Genomic DNA, 22,952 nt, shown 5'->3' on the forward strand with positions numbered 1-22,952 from the left:
AATCCCCTGCGTCCCCTGAGGTCGGCTCAGCCCAGAGCCGTCACCAGGGTTGCCCAGCATGTTTGTTTTTGTAAGCTGAGGGCAATTTATGATTCTCCAAAAACAATATTTATGAGTCAGAGAGGCGTGAAATATGAGGTGGCTGGAGTGACAGGTGGATGGACGTCTGCTGCAGCTGAGGGCCCCTGGCCTCTCTGCCGGCACTCATTGCTTCTGGATAGTCAGAGGTCATGGGAATCCTGAGCCCAGGCCACCCTTGACCCTCAGTCCAGCTCTGCCTAGGCATCTGGGTGGGGGTGATTTTCCTGCCCTGAAAGGAGAAGCAGAACTGGAACAGGGATGGACTGGCCTCCCGCAGCCAGGACATGTCCTTACGGAAATTTAGCAGAGAGACATTCCTGGGAGCTCTGTATCCCGGCAGCCTGGCCACATGGCCTCTGTGCAATAAAGGGTTCACTCAGAGAGGTGAGGTGCTCAGACCCTGCCCACTCTAAAGGACTGCAGGGTCCTGGACTTGACCTCCAAGCCTGATAAGAGCGTGTTTGGACACTGGGTCCAGCCACCGCAGGTGGTGAGCCTGACACCAGGATTGATGGGATCAAGTGGTTTTCAATGCCTGAGGCTTTGGGCCTCTTTGGTGTCTGGGGTCTGAGAAGCTGGCCTCTATAGTAAACCTGGGCTTGCCTGGCAATGCTCCCTCTGGGTTGTCACACGTCACTGCTGGGACAATCAAGTGCTATCTGAGGATCCCACTAGAGAGGGACTGGAGGCCGAATCTGTCCTGGCCTCCTCCCTGTGAGCATTTCAGCTGCTGACTGTAACCTGTCCTTTGTTACAGAAGAGGGTGTCTTTCAGGAGAGTCGGCTGTCCTCAGAGTGAACAGGGGACCCTTGGCACACCCATCTCTGCCTTGAAGAGGCCCTGGCTGAGCTTCTGGTGGAACAGGATGCAGTTCGTTCCTGCCCTTCATGAGAGGAACTTGCCTCCAAGCTTCCCCGTGCTGTTTCCTAGAAGGGAGCAGGTAGCTTGGGCTGGAGAGTGGCCAGCGGGGTCCTGGTCTCCATGGCCTTCTTTCCCTGATCTGAGACTCCAGGTCCAGGCAGACTCAGCCCAGTCCCCAGAGAAGGACAGCAGCACTCTTGCCTGGTGTTCTAGGGCTCAATCCCAGGCAGCCTGATGCCCAGCTCTTGCAGTGAGCCAGGCCTCTCCAGGCCTATTTCTACCGTCAAGTTGGCTGTGGCCACCTGTCCTCCAGTCTATGTGCCTGCCACCACCTGTGGATGACCTGGGGTAAGGGTTAATCTGAATTGCCAACTTGATTGGAATTAGAGATGCCAAGAACTAAGAGGCTTCTGGATGTGTCAGTGAGGGTGAGTCAGGAGTGATTGGCATGTGGGACAGCCAACTGAAATGGAGACCCTCCCTAAGTGTGGGCAGCACTGTCCAATAGGATGGAGGCTTGGATGGAATAAAAGGTGGAAGAACAGGGGAGCAGCAGCAGATGCAAGCTCGATTCTTCCTGAGCGGGTTCTTGATCACTGCTGTGATCCTCTGAGGATGTAGGACTCCTGATTCTTCACTCCTCCAAAGGGGACTCCGCCAGTGATTCTCCAGGGAGTTTCCAAACGCCTTCAGTCTGAAACGGGGGTAGCACCGTTGGTCCCCCAATAACTTCTCCAGCAGCGAGGGTGCTGAACAAGGGCAGGTTCTGGACTGATCGGCACCAAGGCCCCCGGGACCAGCCACTGTGTTCATGCTGTGGCATCTTTAATAATGTCCCTCTGCCTGGGGGAGCAGAGACTTCTCTTGGACTGCGCAGCTACTGGTCCTCCAGCTCTCCAGCCTGCAGACGGCCACTCTGGACTGTCCAGCTTCTGATCGTGTGAGCCAACCTAATAAGTCCTCCTGCTATAATCATACTTCCGGTTGGTTCTGTCCCTCTAGAGAGCCTTGACCAATACACCTGGTGGCTCCTTTCCTCTGCTGTCTCTCTGGCTGAGGGGTGGGGTCACATGAGGCTGCACCTCCATGTGTGGTGTGTGTGAGCTGCCCAGCACACACGGAAGGTCACCAGATGTTAGTGCTAGAAATCTTGCCTGTGCCCATACCAAGGCTGGGTCTCACTTGCCAATCCCAGCTGCAGACCTGGCAGCTGACTGCGCTGCCTCTGAACAGGGTCCCTGACACCTGCCTGCCCCAGAAACTCTGCTGTTGGCTCTTTACCAGGTGGGGCGGCCTGGACACTTTCTGTAGGACACCCCTCCAGTGTAGTGCCCCCATGTGCCCTCTGACTGGGGGTGAGGCTTCTGCTGAGGACTGGGCTCTGCCTACAATCAGGCCATCCCCAGGCCTTCCTCACAGGGCTGTTCCACCTGGCCTCTTCTGGGGCAGGTAAGCAGGGGACAAGGCCAGGCTGATGTCCAGGGAAGGGCAGGGCTACCAGACAGTAAGCTCAGCCTGCACCAGGAGGTTGGACTGGCACCACAGTGTCACCCCAACAAGCTCCTGATGGCCCGACGCTCTGACGAGGGTGGTGACAGCTCCTGTGTCCACTACTGTGACCCTTTCCACAGGTCAGACCCGGAACTCAGGGAGACAAGGATAGTTCCTTCCAACACAAAATCTGTAAGAATGTGTGGCTAAGAATTCAGAACCGGTCAGCATGGGCCAAAGTGACCCAGAGCTGCCAAGGCAGTGGGGACTTGAAAGCCTGATGTCATCTGCTGTCAGTCAACAGTCAAGAGGTGGACCTGGGCAGGACCTGTGGAACCGTCTTTGGGATCCCAATAAAACTGGAGTGCAGGAGGGGCACGCCACCCCTCTCCTCTCTGGGAGGGCCTGCTCTCTCCCTAGAGAGTGTCCCTCTCCCTTTACTACCCCTTTGGTGAACCCATGCCTGTCACTCTGAGTGACATACCTTTGATCTTTCTGACTTGGTCACAAGAATTGGGGCTTAAAGGGGATCTTTGTGCTGTCTCAGTTTCCCAGGAGCCCCCAGCCCTGTAAAAGCCCCCCAGCAGCGAGGGTGCTGGAACAAGGGCAGGTTCTGGCCAGGTCTGTCACAGAGGGACAGGGGCAGGAAATCTCGGTACTTCGCCAGGCTGCCCTTTCCTAGAAATGGAGAGGGAAGAGCTTCCTTCCCTTGGAAACCCAGGCGGGAGAGCAGAGTCCACTGGCACTGCCCAGGCACGCGCTCCTGGTCACTCACAGTGGCTCAGTTGTACCCTCAAAGTCCAGCATGGCCTTCTCAGCTGTTGATAGGCCTCCCAGGCGCCTCCAGCAGAGACAAAGCCCAGCACCCAGCAGGCCTGAGGAACAATGTCAGACTCAGACAAGAGGCTCAAACCAGGCTTAAAAGAAGGAGAAACCCGGGCTGGGGTTGCTACAGAAACAAAGGGACCCTGCAGCCCTGGTGCAGACCCTGGCTTAGGGCTCTATCTAGTGGCCATCATGGAGAGTTGCAGCCAAGGCCAGAGGACAGCGAAAGGTTCCAGTGATTCTCCACCTCTGTGGGGCCTTCACCTCCAGCAGAACCTCTGCCATCAGACCCATCACCTCCATCCACCCCATCAGACCTTTCACCTCCATAAGACTCCACCTCCATCACACTCCATCTCCACCAGACCCTTGGCCACCGAGTGAGTCACAGCCTGAGATCTTGGGCCCAAGGTGGTGTCTGAGGGTCAGGACTTCCAGGGACACAGAACCCAGCAGGAAAAGACCCCCAGCCTCAGGGAGCCTGAGGACCACCTCCACGCCTCAGAGGTACTCTGCACTGAATATCCACAGAGGGCCTCCTTCCCTTCCCACGGGACAGAGGGACAGCAAGGATTCATGACCACGGAGTCCTGTGTGTGGGAAAAGCTGCTGTTTTAGTCAGTTCTTCCACCTCTGTGATCAACAGACCTGACAAGAACAATTTTAGAGGAGGAAGTTTATTTGGGGATCATGGTTTCCGAGGTCTCAGTTCAAGATGAGGCAGAATACCAGGGCAGAGGGGGACAGGGACAAGAAATCTTGGTACTTCACCAGGCTGCCCTTTCCTAGAAATGGGAAGGTGGAGGAGGACAGCAGCTCAGGACATGGCACCAGGAAGCAGAGGGAGAACTCCTCACCAGGGACGATATATACACCCCAAGGTCCACCCCAGGACCCCACCTGCCTACAGCTAATCCCTATCACGATTAATGTGCTGATTAGGTAAGACTCTCATAATGCAATCTTTTTTTTTTAACAATTGACTTTATTTATTTATTTTTTAATATTTGGCAGACACAACATCTTTGTATGTGGTGCTGAGGATCAAACCCAGGCCGCACGCATGCCAGGCGAGTGCGCTACCGCTTGAGCCACATCCCCAGCCCCTCATAATGCAATCTTTTCACCTCTAAACTTTCTTGCGTTGTCTCACATGGGAGCTTTTTGGGGACCCTTCATGTGTGAACTATAACAGCTGCATAACATCTCTGAGTCCTCAGCCATTAAGGGAGAATGCTCACACCCAAGGAATTAGCACAGGGTTGAGTATGAAGGTATCTGCATGGTCCCACACCATCTCCACTCTGTTATGGGGTGCCCCCAGGGCCACTCACTCTGGGAGGGCATCATCTGGGGAGTCTCCAAGGCCCTGAAGTTTGGTCTCATGGCGTTTCATTGCATAACCCAGGGTGACGTCTACATCAGAGACACCCAACCTTCCTCCTCCTTCTGTTTCAGTGCTCTCTGGGCTGGGTCCCTTGAGCCATGCCAGCAGAGTCTTGAACCGGAAGCTTTAAGCTAGACACAATGCACGAGCTGAGAATATCCCTGCAGCACCTCTGTGACTCGATGGTCCCAGACCCTCCCGTGTGGAAGCCACCTGAGCATGTGAGCATTTCCCTATTCCCCTTCCTCCCACCTGCTGGGGCTTCCCTGGCTTTACTGCATGTCGTGGTCACAGTGGGGTTTCTTCTGCTGGGTGTGAACACTTGGGAGCAAAGACTTCATCTCATTCTTCTTTTCTTCCGGATGTCAGTGTAAGAACGAGGCGTGGTAAGCGTTCCTTGGTTAGCTAGATGGCTGCGTGGGTGGGTGGAGAGAAACATGGACAGATGGATAGACAAGCAGGTGGAGAAAAGACAAGTAGGTGGGTGAGTGGGTGGTGGATTTTCGCAGGAGCAGAGACGCCTCTTAATGCTTGGTGATGGGCACATGTGGACAGTAGAACAAAAAGATGGACGGATGGATGGATGGATGGACAAGCAGGTGGATGGAAAGATAAGTAGGTGGGTGAGTGGTGGGTGGGTGGCCCCAGGATTAGAGGCACCTGTTACTCCTCAATGATGGGCACATACGTGGACAGTTGAACAAGATAGATGGGGGATGGATGGATGGACAGAAGGATGGGTGATCATTTGATGGATGAGTGGATGGGCCAGATAGGGACACCCCACAGCATCCTGCCCTCGCCTCTCAGCTCCTCCCAGGGCTCCCATCAGCTGCTGGTGGAGCGTCTCCCTTCCCCTGTGCTCTCTGGGGGCAGGGCTCAGCCTTGCTCTATTTCGTCCAGAACACTGAGCTCAGGGCCTGGGACACTGTGACTCTAGTGGCACCCCTCCTCCACAAAAAAAGTCTTAACTGGGCCTCTCCAGAGAGCTTCCCCAGGGCTGACTTTAGGACTGTCAGCAAAAGAGTCCAATGTGGATAAACTTCCTATTTTCCTGTTGCTCTATTTTACTTGGCCACTGGCCGGGAAGATACCTGCACTCCAGGTGCTGGACACCCCTTACTAGCTTTTCACAAACATGTATCCAGTATAGTAGTTTGTAGAAATGTGCAAACAAGGCATCTGGCCTTGAGCTGGGCTTCACAGAGATGTCTACATTTCTAAGATAAGTTACAAATGGGCTCCATGGTAACAGCTGGCAGGGGAGGGAAGAGAGGGGAGAAGCAGCTCTCCCCTTCTCAGGTGTGGGCCTTGAAGGGTTAACGTGCCCAGAACAGTGAGAGAAAAAGCTGCTTTATGTGAACTTCTGCAGACTGTGAACTTCTGAGCCCCTCCCCTTACACGCTGGGTATAAAGCTCTGAAACTCCCTGAACTTGGGGTTCAGGGGGATTGATTGATTACAGCAAAAGCTGTGCCCTCTGAACCTGGCTGCAGCCAAATAAAACTGTCTCCTGCTGTCTTGGGTGCCCTGCCTGTCTGTCCCTGCAATATGACTGCTCAGGAAGAACTTGTCAGAGACTTGGGTGTGGGAAGTAAGAAGAGGGGAGATGGAGTTTTCACTATTACAGAAAACACAAACAAACAGAAGTAGCGTCTTTATTGAAATTAAGTAAAAACTGAAGATGAAGGATGGGGTTTTAAAATAATATGCCAACTACTTTATCTGAAATCCACCCAGTCACAGAGCTCAATACCTGGGCTTCCTCGCTCTTTCCCAAGAAAAGCAAACGGCAAGGTCTGTGGTCATGCCAGAACCTGCCAGAACCAGCGATGAGCTCCTGGTCTGCGCAGGAGGCCGGCCGTCAGAGCACACCAAGTGAGCTGAGATGGAGAGGCCAGCACACCGTCACTCGGGTCTCAGCGTCGAGGCAACTTACCCTGCTTGCTCAAAACGGTCATCCACACACGTTAGCTACTAACTGTTCCTCTTATTCTGAGAATGCCCAATAAATCCAAAGGCTCCATTCCCAAATATTGCGTAGGAGTAAGAGTTGATTATATTCGGCAAACTGACTGTCAAGAATTGAAATCAAAGACCCTGTTATCATTCTAAGTTCATGGAAGGAAAACACGGAACTTCTAGATGTTAGCCTTCCAGCCAGTTCTACTTTGTTTCAAATAAGGGGGAAAGCAGTGTCTCTTAGCAGAGGGTAAAGGGGGAAACCTAGACTAATATCCTTACATTCTAGACCCATTTCCTTCTTTATGCATCTTATACCCTAAGTGCACACCTATCTACCCCTTCTCTGCCTCCTCCTAGAATAACAGGCACAACTCACCCTCCCGCAGGGTGGATTACATGAGAACATGGCTAGAACATGGCTAGAGCACGTTGCAAACATAGAAGAATGGTGTGCGTACGTGTGTGTATGTAACATCGTTTTTACTCACTAGGACGATTTTCATATTAATAGAGTACCTTCTGCGTTACTGTTTTGTAAATAAAAATGACCTGCTACGAAGGCGGAAGAAATTGTTAGAGTGTGTATACAGCTATTAAAAATAGCATGAGCAATGCATTTAAAAGATGGAGCTATTTGTAAAAGAGCTTCGCCAGGACTGTCAAGTGTCTCTGAAATGTGAAGAGCCGTGTGATTGACAGCATGCTGGCCGATGGCTTCAGTGAGCCAGGGTCACTTGGAGCAACTTGGATGGTGGGGGCCAGGAGGGCTAGGGATGTGCAGGTGGCTTGGGTGATGGAGGGGTGGTGTCTGGGCTGGGCTTGAGGGCCAGGGCTCTCCCAGCGCTCTGCCCACATCTCCAGCAGGACAGCCTCCTGAGGGCGGAAGGGCCGGCTGTCATCATGTCGGGGCTCTTCCTAATGCTGGCACAGAGCACCCCACGGAGTACACGCCTGCTAATGCTTGACTCACGGTGACCTGCGTGGGGAAGGAGGACACTGGTCAGCTTGCATGCCGGGAAGGAGTTCACAGAGTGGCCCCGGAGTCGGCAGGCTCCACACCACCGCAGGTGGAAATATTCTTTTGAAAATGTCCAAGCTGTTGAGTTCTTTCTTCCTAAAGAACGCAGTGAACACCCTCTGCCCAGCTTGCTGCTGCATTCGGCATTGTAGGTGCCCTCAGGCGGCCCCAGCACGAGGCAGGGGTGCGCAGGCTGCCTGCTGATGCTGTGCTCTGTAGAGCTGTGTTCAGATCCTGCCCAGGAGGTCCATGTGACAGACCAGAAAGGCATCCTCTCCTCAAAGCTCTGAATGTTTAAGTCACCGGTGTCCCACAGTAGGGGTCACACAGTGACCCATCCCTGCACAAAGCCTGGTCCCTGTGAGAGCAAGTTTTCAGGGACATCACTGAGAACAGTTCCTGGTGGGCCTGGGGTGCGCCCGACCCACCCTGGGGGAGGCCCTGGGCTGTTTCCCTTTCAATTCTCATGCTCCGCGTGTGAGTGGACTCGTCCCACTCCTTTACAGAGGAGGAAAATGAGGCACAGAGAGGCTTGGGAGCTTGCCCCAGGCGGCCCAGCAGGGGAGTGGCAGCACTGGGATTTGGGGCTGGCGCCTGGGGCTGCTCTCACCACCCAGCATCCTGCTGCCTCTGGACTCCTGGGGGCAGTGATGCCCCATCAGTCCAGCCCATCATTGATGTCCTAGTCCATGTCCTCTCCCTGGCCACTGAAGGTTGCTTTTCCAGGAGGAGAGGGTGTGTCTCCTCAGGGAGCCCCAAACGGGACCTGCCCAGACCTGCCCACTGCCAGGCCTACGTGGTCGTCACCCCGGGTGATGGGGGCAGGACACGGCCGTGGGTGCCTTACTCCACACCCACCTCCAGGTCGGCGGGCCTCCTATTCAGAAAACACCTGGTAGCTGAAGTTGTCCGCCTGGGTTTTGAAGCTGTATTTTCCAGTCAATTTCTGGTAGCGCATGATCAGAAAGGCCGCGGCCCCCGCCACCATGGCAAAGCCGGCCACCACGATGAGAACGATGTGGCCGGTCCCCAGGCCTGGCTTTGCACCCAGAGAGGCACCTGTGGGGTGAGACAGGCACGGGTAAGAGACCGCCAGGCCTGGAGGAGGCTCCTGTGGCCCAGCACTGAGCACTGCTGGGAGGTGAAGGTGTGTCCAGCGCGGCCCGAACGGCAAGTGCTGCCCGTGTCCGCCGCTTCTCAAAGCATGACCTGGGTTTGATGGAGCCGAAGCTGGCAGAGGTGAGGCCTGCAGGAGCCCATGAGCTGCCACACACGACCAGGCGGGTGCAAAGCCTGTGAGTGCAGTGAGCACAGCTCAGCCGCCCAGCCTCCTGGACATGCCCTGGCTGGGAGGGCAGAGCTGGCCGGCCTGGGCTGGGCCTGCCTGGATCCACCAGGCCAGAGAGAGGTGCAGCCTGCTCCTATCTGGTGGCCGCCCACGCACACCTGCCTCCTCCAGGAGGGGAGAACCCACACTCAGGGGGCTCAGACGCCCAAGTTTGCAGGGGCACTAGTCACAGCAGCCACAAAGCAGAAAGAGCCCTTGTGTCTCTCAACACATGAACGGGTGGGCCAGGGTGGTCCAGCCCCACAAGGGAACACAGCATGGAGAGGGGAAGCTGACTCGCTGCAGCAGAGATGAAGTGGACGAGTGACAGGCCAGGGCCACACGTCACACCGCCCGTCCACAGGAACTCTCTGGAACAGGCCCGACCACAGGCAGAAAGCCAGGGCCCTGAGCAAGAGAATGGAGAGACAGCTGGGGGGCAAGGAGTTGGCTTCAGGGGTGGAGCTGGGTTGAAACCCGAGAGGAGGTGGCTGTACCGCGTGGTAGAGGCACCACATGCCACCGCACTGTGACGTCAGTACCTCTGATCGGTGCTCTGTGGACTTTGCCACGCTGCCTGAGAAAGATGCCAGCTTCTGCCAGCCCTCAGCCACTCTAGCACCCCAGGGACAGACCTGACCACCTGCCACGAGGTGGCCCAGCCCGTGGGCACGCCATGAGCAGAGGTGCCCAGAGCAGGGTCACAGCTGCGGCCACATTCCCCTAACCCTGCCGGGGTGCCCCCGCAGCACAGCTGGACGGCGTGGCTGGGGATGAGCCCTCCTGGGAGGCCAGGGGTGATCTCGGGGCAATTGCCCGAAGTGGTTGCTGCTCTGGGGCTCCCACTGCACAGTGGGGTGGGTTGCTGTCGGCAGAGTTGTCCCACTGAGCTGCTAGGGCTCCCTCTGGGGTCCCCGGACAGCGAGCCAGCTGCAAATGGACAGCCATATCCCCCAGGAACAGGAACACTCTGGAACCCCCTGCCCCCTGCCTCGGCCCTGAGCTCCCAAGGAACTCCAGATTCCCAGGCCCTGGCCAGCCGTTTCCCTGGACAACTGCAGAGCTGACCCTACATTCAGATGCCAGGGGCACTAGAGTGGGCGCCTCCTTCCTCTTGGGCCAGGAGTGAGGGCTCCTCTTGCTGGTACAAAGGGGCCACATGCACCAAGGATGCTGGAGACCAGGACAGAAGGAGGCGGGCTCCTGCGAAGCTGTGGGGCCAGAGCCAGCCTAGAGTGTCCACCCAACAGTAGCCCCTGTTCCACTCCACTCCCCAGCTGGGTTTCTGTTGCCTGCACCCAAATATTCCTGACTGACCCACTAGGTCAGGCTGCTCAGAGTGGGGTCCTCAGGCCAGACTGCCCCTGGTTACACAGCCCGGGAAGAAGGGCTCTGGGTCCATGCAAGTCGTTAGAAGGGGAGAGCAAGCCCTTAGGAATGTCTGTCCCAATCTGGCCCATGCTTCGGCAGTGTGTCCTGTCCTCACCTCTTCAGCGGCACGCGGGTCATGCAGGCAGGGCGTGTGTCGGTGCAGGGTGCATGAGGAACTCAAGTAACTGCAAAGACACTGAACTACTAGGGCTTTTGTAAAGGGGACAGAGAGGGAAAGTGTCAAAGACCCTCCTATCACCTTCCCGAGCAGGCCCAGGAGGGACAGGCCTCTCCCAGCTCAGAGTCCTCCTCAGTCTGGGGAGGCCCAGCCTCCTCACTTCTGAGCAGCCTCAGTGATTGTTCCAGACCCTCCCACTGGGCTGTGTGTGCATGCTGTGACCATCAGCCTCCTACTCTGTCCACCACCTCTAGCGAGTGTGAAACAGGTCGGCCATCTACTAAAGCAATGGCCATCAAGATTTCCAAAAATTCTGATGGTGAGGGATTATTTGTGGGTAGCACACACCTAGGGAAGGACAGAATGGATTCTTCCTTACACGGTCACTACCCTGTGCCATGTGCTGAATTGTGCCACCACAAGACACCTCCAAGTCCCAGTGCCGCAGGGTGAGCTGGTCTGCAGGTAAGATGTGACTAGGGAAGGCGAGGACACTGGGATTGGCGGCCCAGCCCAATCCTGTGAGTGTTTTGCTGAGAGGATGGCCACGTGGAGACAGAGACACAGGGAGAAGGACACGGGAAGACAGAGGCCAGCCAAGGAACAGGCTGCGCCTCTGCCGGTCTCGGGACAGCCCTGCTGGTGCTGTGGCTCCAGACCTCTGGCCTGGAACTGAGAGAGGATTTCTGTTGTTTTAAGGCCCCCATACCCAGGAGTGGAGATTGTTCCAGCAACCCAGGACACAAGAAGATCCAGAGTGGAGTGGACCTGCTAGGAGCCAGCCCAGCTCCTTGGGAGCAGACAGCGGTGGCCCAAGAGGTGGAGCAGAGGGCAGCCCATCCAGGCAGCAGCGGTGCAAGCTCACACAGCCCCCATCAGGAGGCCGGTCTCGCCTCTTCCCAACAGTGGAGGTGATGGTGAAGGCAGAGATGGAGGAAGGTTCCGGAAGCCATCTGGCCTCTGGGCTCTCTTCACCCCTGCAGGCCCCCATGGTGCTGCCACTACATGCACTGTGGCTGGGTGGCCAAGTCCCCACTGCTGCGGGATTCTGCTTAAATGATTTTCTGTATGTCCTGTGGCATTATTAACCAAAGGGAAGCTAAGACTGCAAAGAGCAAGAACGATGAGCAAAATGGACCGTCCGAGACCTCGTTTTTGAGCTGACCTGTTACACTCTCTCTGTGCTGGATGTGCCAGTGCCCTGCTTCCCAGTTATGAATGGCGACAGCTACCGCTGTCCAGCAACTTAGACGGCCAGGCTCATTGTGAAGTGGGAGTTGTTATTATTCCCAGTGCACAGGTGAGGAAAATGGGGCTCAAGGGAATACCCAGCATGCCCATCACCAAGGGCCAAAGTCAGGAAGTCCACAAATCAGCCTCACACAAAGGTTTTGCTTCTCCTACAGCCCCATGGGACACCCACAACAACCTGATGAAGGCAGGACAGTTCACTACAACGTCCATCTTACAAAGGAAAAGCAGAGGGCCTGCACATAGTAGATGGATGAAATAGTAAATGTGTGGATGGATGGATGAGTGGATGGATGGACAGATGAGTGGATGGATGGACGGATGAGTGGACGGATGAGTGGGTGGATGAGTGGATGGATGAGTGGATGGATGAGTGGATGGATGGATGAGTGGATGGATGGATGAATAGATGGATGGATGGATGGATGGGTGGGTAGATAGATGATAGGTTGATGGACAGATGGGATTCAGGAGATTTAGTAATTTCCATAAGACTTCCCAACTCATACATCATAGCCTAACAATCATACTCAGTTCTACTAATTCCAAGTCCAAAATTTTTCACACTAGTTACTAGTTTCATACTAGTTTTTAAGGAGGGTGTCCCTGAAGTTGCCACCACTGTCCCTGGGCCTGTCACTGGCCAGAACTCACTCCTATGGACACACCTAGATGCCAGGGAGGCTGGGAACCAGATTCCCTCCCGGGAGCTGTGAGTCAGCTACCACCTGAGCTCTCTCACTATGGAAGGGAAGAGAAGAAAGTTGGGGACATCTGACGGTTTCTGTCAAATGTCCTCAAACAACAAAACCATTACTTTTTCAAAACAATCTGATCAAGCTGGTGCAGTAGCGCCCGCCTGTAATCCCAGCGGCTGAGGCAGGAGGTTTTCGAGTTCAAAGCCATCCTCAGCAAAAGCCAGGTGCTAAGCAACTCAGTGAGACCCTGTCTCTAAATACAAAACAGGGCTGGAATGTGGCTCAGAGATCAGATGCCCCTGAGTTCAAACCTTAGTAAACAAAAAAAAAAAAAAAAAAAAAAAAATCTGATAGATCACATTTAAAAAGAACTCATTTTCCTGAAAAACAGATTCTGAGACTACGTGAAATGTAATTGGCTGAGGAAGGTTTATACCGAGGGAGAACGGAAACACTGGGCTTCTTTTTTTGCATCTTCTGAATAAAACAGCTTTTTCACACACATAAAGAACTGGACACCACCTGTTTACAGCCTCCCCCTTGAGCCCCTTCCCCTTCACCCACCATATCTACCCAGGCCAGAAAACCTCCCTGCTCCCCACGGCCAGCTGAAAACAGCCCTGTTCAGCGGTGTCTGTCTCCAGCTCTGACTCCCCAGAGGCTGGTGACACGTGGAGAGCCATCCCGCTGGCTCACAGGGACCCAAGGATGAGCTCAGCCACCGCTGTTTCTGTGACCACGGGTCTGTTAGGAGACTCAAAGCTCCGCGTTTGGAAGCGGTTGCTCCCTGAGCTCCCTGCTGGTTAATGGGGTCTTTTCCTGTGGACTCACCTTGTGCCCGAACGAGGGGCCCCCAGGACATCTGCTGCTCTGCAGAGCCTCTACTGCTTCTCGGTGACCGGAAGTCACTGCAGCTCTGTTGTTTGTTTAAAGGAGAAAAGGTCAAAATTAGTGGTGCAACACCGTGGGGATTAACTCCCTCTCAGGGAGGGCGGTCACCTGGGAGAGTTCTGTCCTCTGGGTCATCAGGTCACTGGTGGGCAAGTCTAGACGGGGCATGGGAGCAGCGGGAGACCAGAAAGTGGCTCTTCCCAGGTGGGACGTGCCTGGGTCAGGAGGAGCAGAGCACACCAACCAGGGAGGTGGAGGACCCTGGCCCTTGGACCTTCCCACCAAAGTGACCACGCCTCAGGGGAGGCTGAGCCCCCATGCCTCCTCCAAAGGCTGCTGCTGTTTGTCACTGCTCCTCTTAGTGCCGCTGCCTGTGCTGGGGCCTTGGGCAGTCAGCTCACTCTGCCTGCCATGGGTGGCTCTGTGTCCCCCAAAAACGCTGACTCCTAAGCCCAGCGCATGTCACTGAGACCTTCTCAGGTTCAAGTGGCTCACCGGGCTCTAATCCTGTATGGCTGGTGTCCTTATGAAAAGGGGACACCTGGACACAGACAGACACGCACAAGGTAGAACCACGTCTCCAGGCCAAGGAAAGGCTGGGGCTGGGAGGGCCTGGGCAGAGGCTCCCTCTCGGCCCCAAGAGGGAGCAGGCCTGCCGACACCTCGAAGTTGGACTTCTGACCTCAGCTGAGACAGGGGGCTTCTGCTTCGTCCTCTGTCCTGTTTGTGGAACCTTGTTACAGCACCCCTGGAAATGAATGGATGCCCTTCTGAGGAGCTAGGGGAGACCTATGTCAAGGTCAGACCACACAGAGCACAGGACTGGGCTTCCTGCTGAGAGAAACTTGTGGCTGGTGACCTTCTCATGACTTTGGGGACCGAATGGTCCAGGTGGGCACCTGAGTGTACCCCCAGCACCTGTCACAGGGAATCGTCTGCTCCCCGTAGGACAGTCTACTGTTTGAGAAAAGGTGGCATTAACTCAGTTGGCGACATGGTGCTTCTTCTCTTATCCACGATCTGCCAACAGGCATGGGTGGAGCCCAGGAGCAAGCACATCCTCCAGAGGAGAGACGCCCCCGCACGTCGTCTGAACAAAAGGCCCACAGAGCCGGCCCTCCTCGGACAGCACGTAACCACACACGGGGGTCACTTTGCCTGTGACTGGTCTAGAGAACAGCTCTGAAACTCAGGACTGCAGAGCACCTTGCGAATTCAATGGTGTGAGGAAGGGAGACGTAAAGCTATTCACACTCCCTGCGAGAATGTTGGGCACAGGGAAGGGAAAATCTACCACTGCGTCTGATATTTGGTAATGTTCGTCAATGTGGAGAGTCCACACCAGGCTAAGGAGCACTTCTGCGCCTAAGTGTTCAGCTGGCCACCTGGGGGAGGGGCTTGGGCTGCTGGGACAGCTGGTGAACAGCACAGCCTCAAGGGTTGTCCAGCCAGCCACATACCCGAGGTGCCCAGCTCTCCCTGGGCCTCCGCTGCACTGCCTCCTTCCAACACCAACCTGCAGAGCCCAAGGTCCCCAGTCCCATGCCCCTGAGCCCCAGCTCTTATTAACAGAGCTGCTTCCTCACAACAATTCGAACTTGTGCCAACCGTAAGTCAAGGAGCACAGACACTTACTATCTTGCACGTGGCTCTGGGGGACTCCACGCAGACACGCAGCCTGCAGTGCAGGTAGACCACGGAGTTATTGATGAAGGAGAAGATTCTCAGCTTAAACTGGGCCTTGCTGGAGTTGCCGTTCTCGATCACACTGGTGTAGGTGTTGGGGACGGGGCAGCTGAGGGGGAAACGGGGCGTCTCAGCACACGCAGGCCCTGCTGGCCCCTCAGGGGGCTCCCTCGTGACTGTGTCTGTCTGCGTCCCCCAGGCCCCGTGGGAGTCACCAGGTCCTCTGAACCAGGTTGACATCAGCGTTGGCCTGGGAATTCCAGGAGTCCAGCAGGCGACAGGCCAGGCGGGCAGCGGGTGCAGCACCCCCTGAGCCCTACCTGTTGTTGATGAAGCTGAAAGTGATGGGGTCCCGGGCGTTGCTGGAGGGGGTGGCCCAGCACTCCGTGAGGACCACCTTGAGCTTGCTGTTCTGTCTGCAGAGCCCCACCTCGATGGTGATGTCTTCGCTGGTGGACACACTGCGGTTTGGAGGGATGGGAGAATCTCCGATGAACAGCTGCATTTCGGTGACAAAATTCCCAGCGCCATGGAGGTCCTCCAGGATGGCGTGAACGCTGCAGGAGGGAGCGGCACTCAGAGGGTCTTCTGCCACACCCTGACCCATGCTGCCTCCAAAAGCAACTCCAAAGAAGTGCAGAAATCGATAAGAACCCCTCAGTAGAGCAGATGGGGGCTGTGGGCACAGATCAGCCACCTGGGTCAGCCCCCCACCTGTGTTGGCAGAGACTCCTGGGCAGGTGCAGCGGGCAGAGAGCCTCACAGGAATGGAGCCCCGGGGTGCCTCGGGGAGGCTGGGCCTCCTTGCTGCTTGACGAGGGGTGCATACTTAGCTCCTCTGGTCAATCCTAAATTGGACTGAGTCAGGATTGGGGAAGCTGACAGTATTAATCAGGCCCCAGCCACTGTTTATTTATATAGTCAACCGCAAAGAAGGGTCTCAAATGGTTGAAACCATAAAGACCCCTAAGATCAAGGTGCTAGGGAGCAGCTGGCGCCGCGGAGTGGCCAGGGCGGCCTGACACTCACCCCCACTGTGGGGCGTAGCCCAGGGAAGTCAGGAGGTCATTCCGGAAGGCACAGTGGATGGGGCTGAGGATCTTCAGGTGGTGGATGATTCCCTCGGGGGACAGGTCATTCCTCAGCATGGTCCTCACTACAGTGTTTGTCACATTCTGGGTACAAACAGGGACGTAAGTGAGCTCCCAGGGTCCAGAAGGCTCCTGACTGAGCTGTAGGCCTCGGCTCTAGGTGCTGGGGGTTCTTTTTAAAGCTTACCCCCAAAAGAGTAAAACCCCTGATGACCGTTTCCTGAAGTAGATTGCCAAAGAGAGCAGGAAGCCTTGGCTTCTGCCTCCAGCCGCGTCCCCCCAGAAGCAGGCACAACCCGCCAACGGTACACAGTCCTTTGCATTGGTGCAGAGAAGTCCCCAGGGAAAGCTTGGCTCCTGGAGACCCTCAAAACCTCTTGAGAGGTCCTGAGCTTGGAGCAGGCAGGGATGATGGATTTCCCTTCCTCAGCCCTGAACCTGCTGAATGCAGCTGTCACACCAGGTGCTCAGCCGACTGAGAACTCAGGCCTCCATCTCCAGGCCCCTCCACTGTCCCCGTAGGAGACACTGACTTGGGGGGCACCAGCTGGCATATAAAGCACACCCACGCACCATGGTGGACACAGGCCTCTGCTGGTGGCACTTAATGCCTGCTCTGTGGCCAGTGCTAGCTTAGGCCTGAGAACCCGCCGCCATCTGCCAGGGCCGCCCGCTCACAGGAAGGCAGAGTCCTGGCTCAGGACGGGGCTGCGGAGAGCTGCCGGGCTCCCCTCAGCGGCCCACTCCCCACAGCAGCCCTGAGGCTGAGGCTGCTGCTCGCCTCCCTCCGAGACCCCCTAGATGAGTCTTCTTGAGTGTGTGAGTTGAGGGCTGGAGGGGGCGTGGGGGGTGTTCTCTGCAGCCACTGGGATCCTGCAGGTGGCTCCTTACCAGGGGCTTTGAGAAAACAGTCGTGCTGGACAGACACCGAGCCTGCATACATGCACACTCCGCAATGGCCTCCACTCTCCCGGCTGACCACACCTTCCTGCCCCTCCAGCCCACTCCACACCCACCACCATGTTGTCCCCTGAGTCTACCTCTCCTGTCTTTGTCCCCACCTGGCCTCCAGGGCCCACCTCACTGGACCCACAGACCTGCTGAGCCACCAGCCTCAGCCCTAAATTGGAAACACTCCTGGGCCCAGAGTCGGGGGACTAAGTGTCATTTGCACCTGCGACACCCAGTCTGCTCAGGTGTTGGGAGGATCAGGACGTGTGGCCCTCCCCACCTTGAATTGCTTTCCAGGCCTCCAAGGACAAAGCCCAGGCCCCTGGGCTCCTGCCCTGATGTCGGAAACTGCCATCTCTCGTCTGGCTTCCCTGGCAAGGACGTCCTTACAGCCCTCAGCTCCTCGGTCAGCTGCCGCACCCCTGCCACCGTCCCCTCCGTCCCACCCCTCACACAGCAGTCCCAGGCCTGCAGGGCAGTCCACCCTGCCAGGCATGCTGCCAGCCAGGCCCAGCAGCCGCTGGTCTGAACCACAGCTGACTCCCCTGAGAGTTTTCTGTCTCCTTAATGCCACCGCGGCCACCTCCCCTCACCCCATGGGACTACCTGGGCCTTCCCTTTCTAAGAGGAGACCCTTCCCAAAGGGCTCCCCTTGTCCAGTGCCCTCCCTGCCAGAGGCCCTTTCCCACCCAAAGCCAACACAGGCACCCAGTGAAGACGGTGGCCCTCCACAGGGCTGAGGAATGGCCCTGTACCCCGGCCCACCTGAGAGGGTCCCTGCACCCCTGCATCTTCTCTGAGTGGCCAAGATCCTGCCACAGATGGCACATTCCTCCAGGGGCCAACCCCACGCCTGGGCTTGGCCCTCGGTTGGACTCAGGAGGACCCAGCCCTTCCCCAAACAGGCTTCGTGTTGAAACGGAGAGAAGAGGGAGAGAGTGGGGGACACGTGGACATGGAGACCGCCTTCCAGGAAGCAGGACGTGGGCCCAGAGGTGCCCATGTGGACCCCAGGACCTCCTGGCCCAGAGTCACCCAAGGGGCAATGTGCACGGGGATGCGAAGGTCTGCAGCCCAGGAGGACACTTTCCCAGACCACGTCCCAGTGCACAGCCTTGAGGTCCCCGGAAGACCTGGAGCCATGTTCCTCTGACGGAGTCACTCTGACAAATGCCCACAGCCCCACCCCCACAATGGACATGCACACTCACCCATATACACACACTCACTGACAAGCTCAGCTTGCTTGCCCACGCTCACACTCATACATGTGTACAGATACATCCACACACAAACCACACACACACTCACATGTCAGCAACACACTCTGACATGTTCAACTCACACACACATAATTGTACATGGGCCCACCTACACCTATCTTCCCATTCATGCTCAGATTCATGCACACATTTACACACACCCTTGACACATGCAGCCATGCACTACAGACATGCACACTTGTGATGTTTACATGCATGTACATGCACACACCCACACACAAAACAAACTCCTACATTCACAAACATGCCCATTTGCACACACACATACACAGCTATGCAAATTTACATACATGCACACAGATACATGCTCACACGTGGATGTGTTCAGACACACACACACATTCAGCCACTCACACACAGGCACACCTGTGCACACCCACAGATGTATCAAACACATCCACACATGTGCACACACTCTCACACACACAGTCAGTGCCTGCACAATTTGCTACATTTTGGATTGGAACATCCATGTGTTGAAGGCCTGGTGCCAGCCCACGGTGCCACCTGAAGGGGTGGAACCTTGAGGAGGTGGGCCCCCAGGCAGGACGTGGGGTGTGCCCTCCAAGGAGGTGTTAGCACCCAGCCCCTTCCTCTCTCTTCCTTTGCTTCCCAGCTGCCACGAGGCAGCTTGCTCCACCATGCGCCCCCACCATAGTGTTCTGCCTCGTCACACGCCCAAGAACAACGGCCAGCCACAAACTGAAACCTCCAAAACCATGAGCCAAAGTAATCCTTTCCTCTTTTAAGTTGATTTATCTCGTGTATTTTGTCACAGTGACGGAAATCTGACTAATACACATACACTCATTCATACATGTCCATAGGCACATTCATATGCACATGTACACTCGTAAATGTTCCCATTACACACAGGCTCACCCACACATGTGCTCATACCTGCACACAGGGATGTTCATTCATATGTGTAGGCATAGTCACATGTATGCACACACGTGTGCACTCATGTACACAAACCCACATGCACAGGTATATTCTTACACATGCACATGCTTGGCACATGTGTGTATTCATGCATAGGTGTGTTCACTGTATGTGCACTCACATGCACTTGCATGCTCACACATATACACAGGCATATTTTCACACATGCACATGTGTGCACATGTGTATCTGTGCATGTGCATAGGCACATTCACTGTGTGCATATGTACACTCTTGTATGCTCACATATACACATAGGTGTATTCAGACCCACAGGCACTTGTCCACACTCACATTCCCACACGACACCTGGCTGTCCTGCCTCCTACTCCTGCCTCTCCCTTCTGCCTGCAGTGGGACAACTCTCTGAACCCTGACTCAGATGGACCCCAGGCCCTTTGCACCAGAACCCTGCAGGATGGAGCTCACATCTCCTTCCTATTTCTTTGGTGCAGGCTGGGCTGATCCTGACCTCCATTGCTGGGTTCCCTTGCTTAAAGTCAAACAGCTCAGCAGCCAGGGTCTTGCCTGGCCCCCCAGACCAGACGCCAACCCTCCCCATATTGAGGACCCGCTGACTCACAGACCCTGCACCCAAGTGTGCATTCCATGTCAGAACTTACACTTTGCACCAGGGTCCCGCACTCTCCCCAGCCGGCCACCAGGAGCACGTGGGTGCTGTTGCTGCTGCTCACGTTGCAGGAGGGCTGTCCCAGGTACAGGGAGGACTCGGGGATGGCCTCCTGCTGTAGGAAGCGTCTCTGGATGGCGATGGCCACCTTCTCAATCTCGCAGAGCACCCTGACTGCACCCGTCAGGTTCAGCCGCGGGCGCAGGTCCTGGGGGGTGGGCCTGTCACCTGGCCTGAGCGCAGCCCTGGTCCCTGCTGGTGTGGGGGGCTGCTCTGGGCTGGGGGCCTGGGTCAAGTTGCCAGGAGAGCTTCCTGCAGACACAGGGAGACCAAGGGTAAGGGCGGGCTTCCGGGGGGCTGACCTGGGTGGGCAGACAGCTGGGGAGTCACTACATCCTGCAGCAGCCTCACAGGGAACAGCCGGCTGAGCCACAGTGGCACACGGCATGCTGTGCCAGCCAGCTTTGCACTTTGCACAAGGGGTGCCTGTGGCTAGGGACCTCAGGGGATAATGCAGGGATGTGCCAAGCCTGTGGCAGGGAGTCACCTGTCCCGGAGGCTGGAGGCTGGCCACTAATGGGCCATGAAGCCTCCCTTCAGGACCTCATGCCCCTCACCCTGGATTCCCTCTTGCCCCAAACACTCCACTGGAACACCCACGAGAACCAGGAATCACGTCAGGCCTCCAAGGCGTGCATCCGTTCTCAGGTGCCAGGGAGGCACCCCAGGCCCCAGGCTCCAGTCAGCGGCCTCACACCCTCCTTCCCAGCCCTGCTGGCCCCTGCTGGCCTGGGGGTGACCTTCCTTCACTTCGGTGGGGCTCACCTGGTGCTCTGCAGCTTCGCCCCCAGGGTGTGGAGCAAACTGCTGCGGCTTCTCCAGCAGCCCCCACACACACCCCAGCACCTCGTCCTGCAGCCACCCGACTATGTGCTTGGACCTTGCCCACCTTCAACAGCCTCTCTTGCTCAGTGACCCCCCAACACACCCTGCCACGCTGCCCTCCTTGTCATGTGCCTCCTTAGCTGCTCCTTAAGACCAGCCCCAAGACTCCTCTTCCGCAAGCCCTCCCTGAGCAGGCTCTGGTCGGAGACAACTCGGTCTCTGTGCCTCCTGCTTCTACCCTAAGCAGAGCATGTTGCACTCACACCCCACGTGCACACAGGAAATTCGCCCCAGGACAACAAGCCCACTCATGAGAGTCCTTGAAAGAACAGATTGTGGGACAGTGTTCTGGAAAGGGGATCATGACACTGTCACCTTCGCAGGGTCTTCCAGAATATTCCACGTGGAAGTCTGGGGTGCCTCCCTGGCAGCTGCAGGTGAAAGACCCAAGGGTGTTCCGGCAGGATGTCCCCGGCACACAATCGTCCTCCTGCCTCTCACACTCGTCATAATCTGCAAGAGTTTAGGGAACAGAACAGGAAACATCGTGGGGCCCACGGGTGGCGGTAGGAGAGGCATCGCCAGGCTGATGGCTCACCACGGCCCCGAGGGGAGAGCAGGTCCTCAGAGGCAAAACTGAAACGACCCCAGGAGAGCACACCACATGCATGTGGCCAGCTCTGGAGGGCACGGGCTGCTGGGGTGGCGGGGAGCTGCTGTCGGGGCGTCTGCAGAGGCTGTCGTGCAAGGGGGAGGGTGCCAGCAAGGCAGGATCGTTCCCCAACCTCTGGAGAGAGCCAGCAGCCAGGCCCCCGATCTCCCTGCGCCCCAGGCCTGTGCTTCCTGCCCTTCCTCCTCACACTTGGCCACTTAGCTACTCAGCAGCAGGCCTGCTGCAGAAGTTGGGGGGAAACAGGAAGGCAGAGCGCAGAACCCAGCGCCCCCAATTCTGCGAGCTGGCTTATTTCCACCTGGTCTCTTAAGACAGACTCCAGGCCCCATGCAGCCCAGTGGTAGAGCACTTGCCTAGCCTGGGAGAGGCCCTGGGTCGCAGCCTCCACCGACACCAAGCATATTCTGTCTCTTTCCTTCCCCTGTCCTTCCAGCACCTTCCACCCCACCAAGCCTCGTTTCCATCATGGACAGCGGCATATGCCAGGGACATGATTTAGTACGCTTCCTACCCCAGGACTGTTGGAGTTCCAGCTCTTTGCTTTTAAAGTGACCCTGAAGATGAATGTGTTGTAAAAAAAAAACTGAGGGCTGGGGACCTGGCCCAGTTGGTAGAGGGCTTGCCTCACATGCACAGGCCCTGGGTTCAATCTCCAGCACCAAAAAAAAAACCAACAAAAAGATGGTCCCAACTGAGCCCTGAGAGTCCTAGAAGTGATGCTCCGAAGCCAAGGTGGAGGGACCCCTGTGCAGCACTTGGTGTCTACAGCTGACTGATTTCTGAGAAGGGGGAGCAAATTCCACCCCCAGCAACCCCTCACGCCTGCTCATGGCGCCTTCATTGGAACTCACACATTACATCACGAAGATTCTTTACGTGTCATTGAAGGTGACCCTCTTTGTCAGTCACTTGCGTCTTCTCTTCTCTATTTTCTCTTTGGGTCCCTGGTGCACCTATCTACAGGGTTCTTGCTATTTATCGTCTACTTGTGTGATCTCTCTGAACTTAGGATATCATTCCTCATCAGATTACTGAACATTTTTTGCTCACTTTATAATGGTGCCTTTATCTTGTTTGATGTAGAAGATTTGGGTCTTCAGGGCTGGGGCCTGACCCACTGATACAGCCTGGCTCAGCACAAGGCCCTGGGTTCAACCCCCAGCACCTTAGGGAAAAGAATTGTGTATTTATGTAGTCAAGGATTTCAGCCTCTCTTCTGGAAATCCAGTTTTCTTTGGTAAATTCTTCTCATTCCAAAAAGTCAGAAAATATTAATCCTCAATTAAGAAGTCTTCAATTTTTCATACATGTGACTCATAGCCACTTAATATTCCTTTTTTTTTTTTTTTTTTTGGTACCAGAGATTGAGCCCAGGGGAGCTTAACCACTGAGCCACATCCCAGCCCTTTTTTATATTTTATTTGTCCAATATTTGATAAGATATTGCTGAGCTGCTTTAGGACC

The 22,952-nt window shown here is 55.9% G+C and overlaps 1 protein-coding gene across 1 annotated transcript in view; it reads right to left on the bottom strand.

The window, feature by feature from the left end:
- Positions 1-8,504: 8,504 nt before the first annotated feature.
- Umodl1 (uromodulin like 1) overlaps positions 8,505-22,952 on the bottom strand; it is a 51,617-nt gene continuing 37,169 nt past the window's right edge. The window contains exons 15-21 of the mRNA XM_076868590.2: positions 21,191-21,328; positions 19,923-20,242; positions 16,059-16,204; positions 15,350-15,586; positions 14,979-15,138; positions 13,284-13,368; positions 8,505-8,686 (exon numbers count right to left, since the gene is read on the bottom strand). Coding sequence (XP_076724705.2) covers positions 8,505-8,686; positions 13,284-13,368; positions 14,979-15,138; positions 15,350-15,586; positions 16,059-16,204; positions 19,923-20,242; positions 21,191-21,328 — 1,268 coding nt within the window. The remainder of the gene's footprint in view (positions 8,687-13,283; positions 13,369-14,978; positions 15,139-15,349; positions 15,587-16,058; positions 16,205-19,922; positions 20,243-21,190; positions 21,329-22,952) is intronic.

Source organism: Callospermophilus lateralis, chromosome 10 (genome assembly GCF_048772815.1).
Source record: "Callospermophilus lateralis isolate mCalLat2 chromosome 10, mCalLat2.hap1, whole genome shotgun sequence".
Taxonomy (NCBI): domain Eukaryota; kingdom Metazoa; phylum Chordata; class Mammalia; order Rodentia; family Sciuridae; genus Callospermophilus; species Callospermophilus lateralis.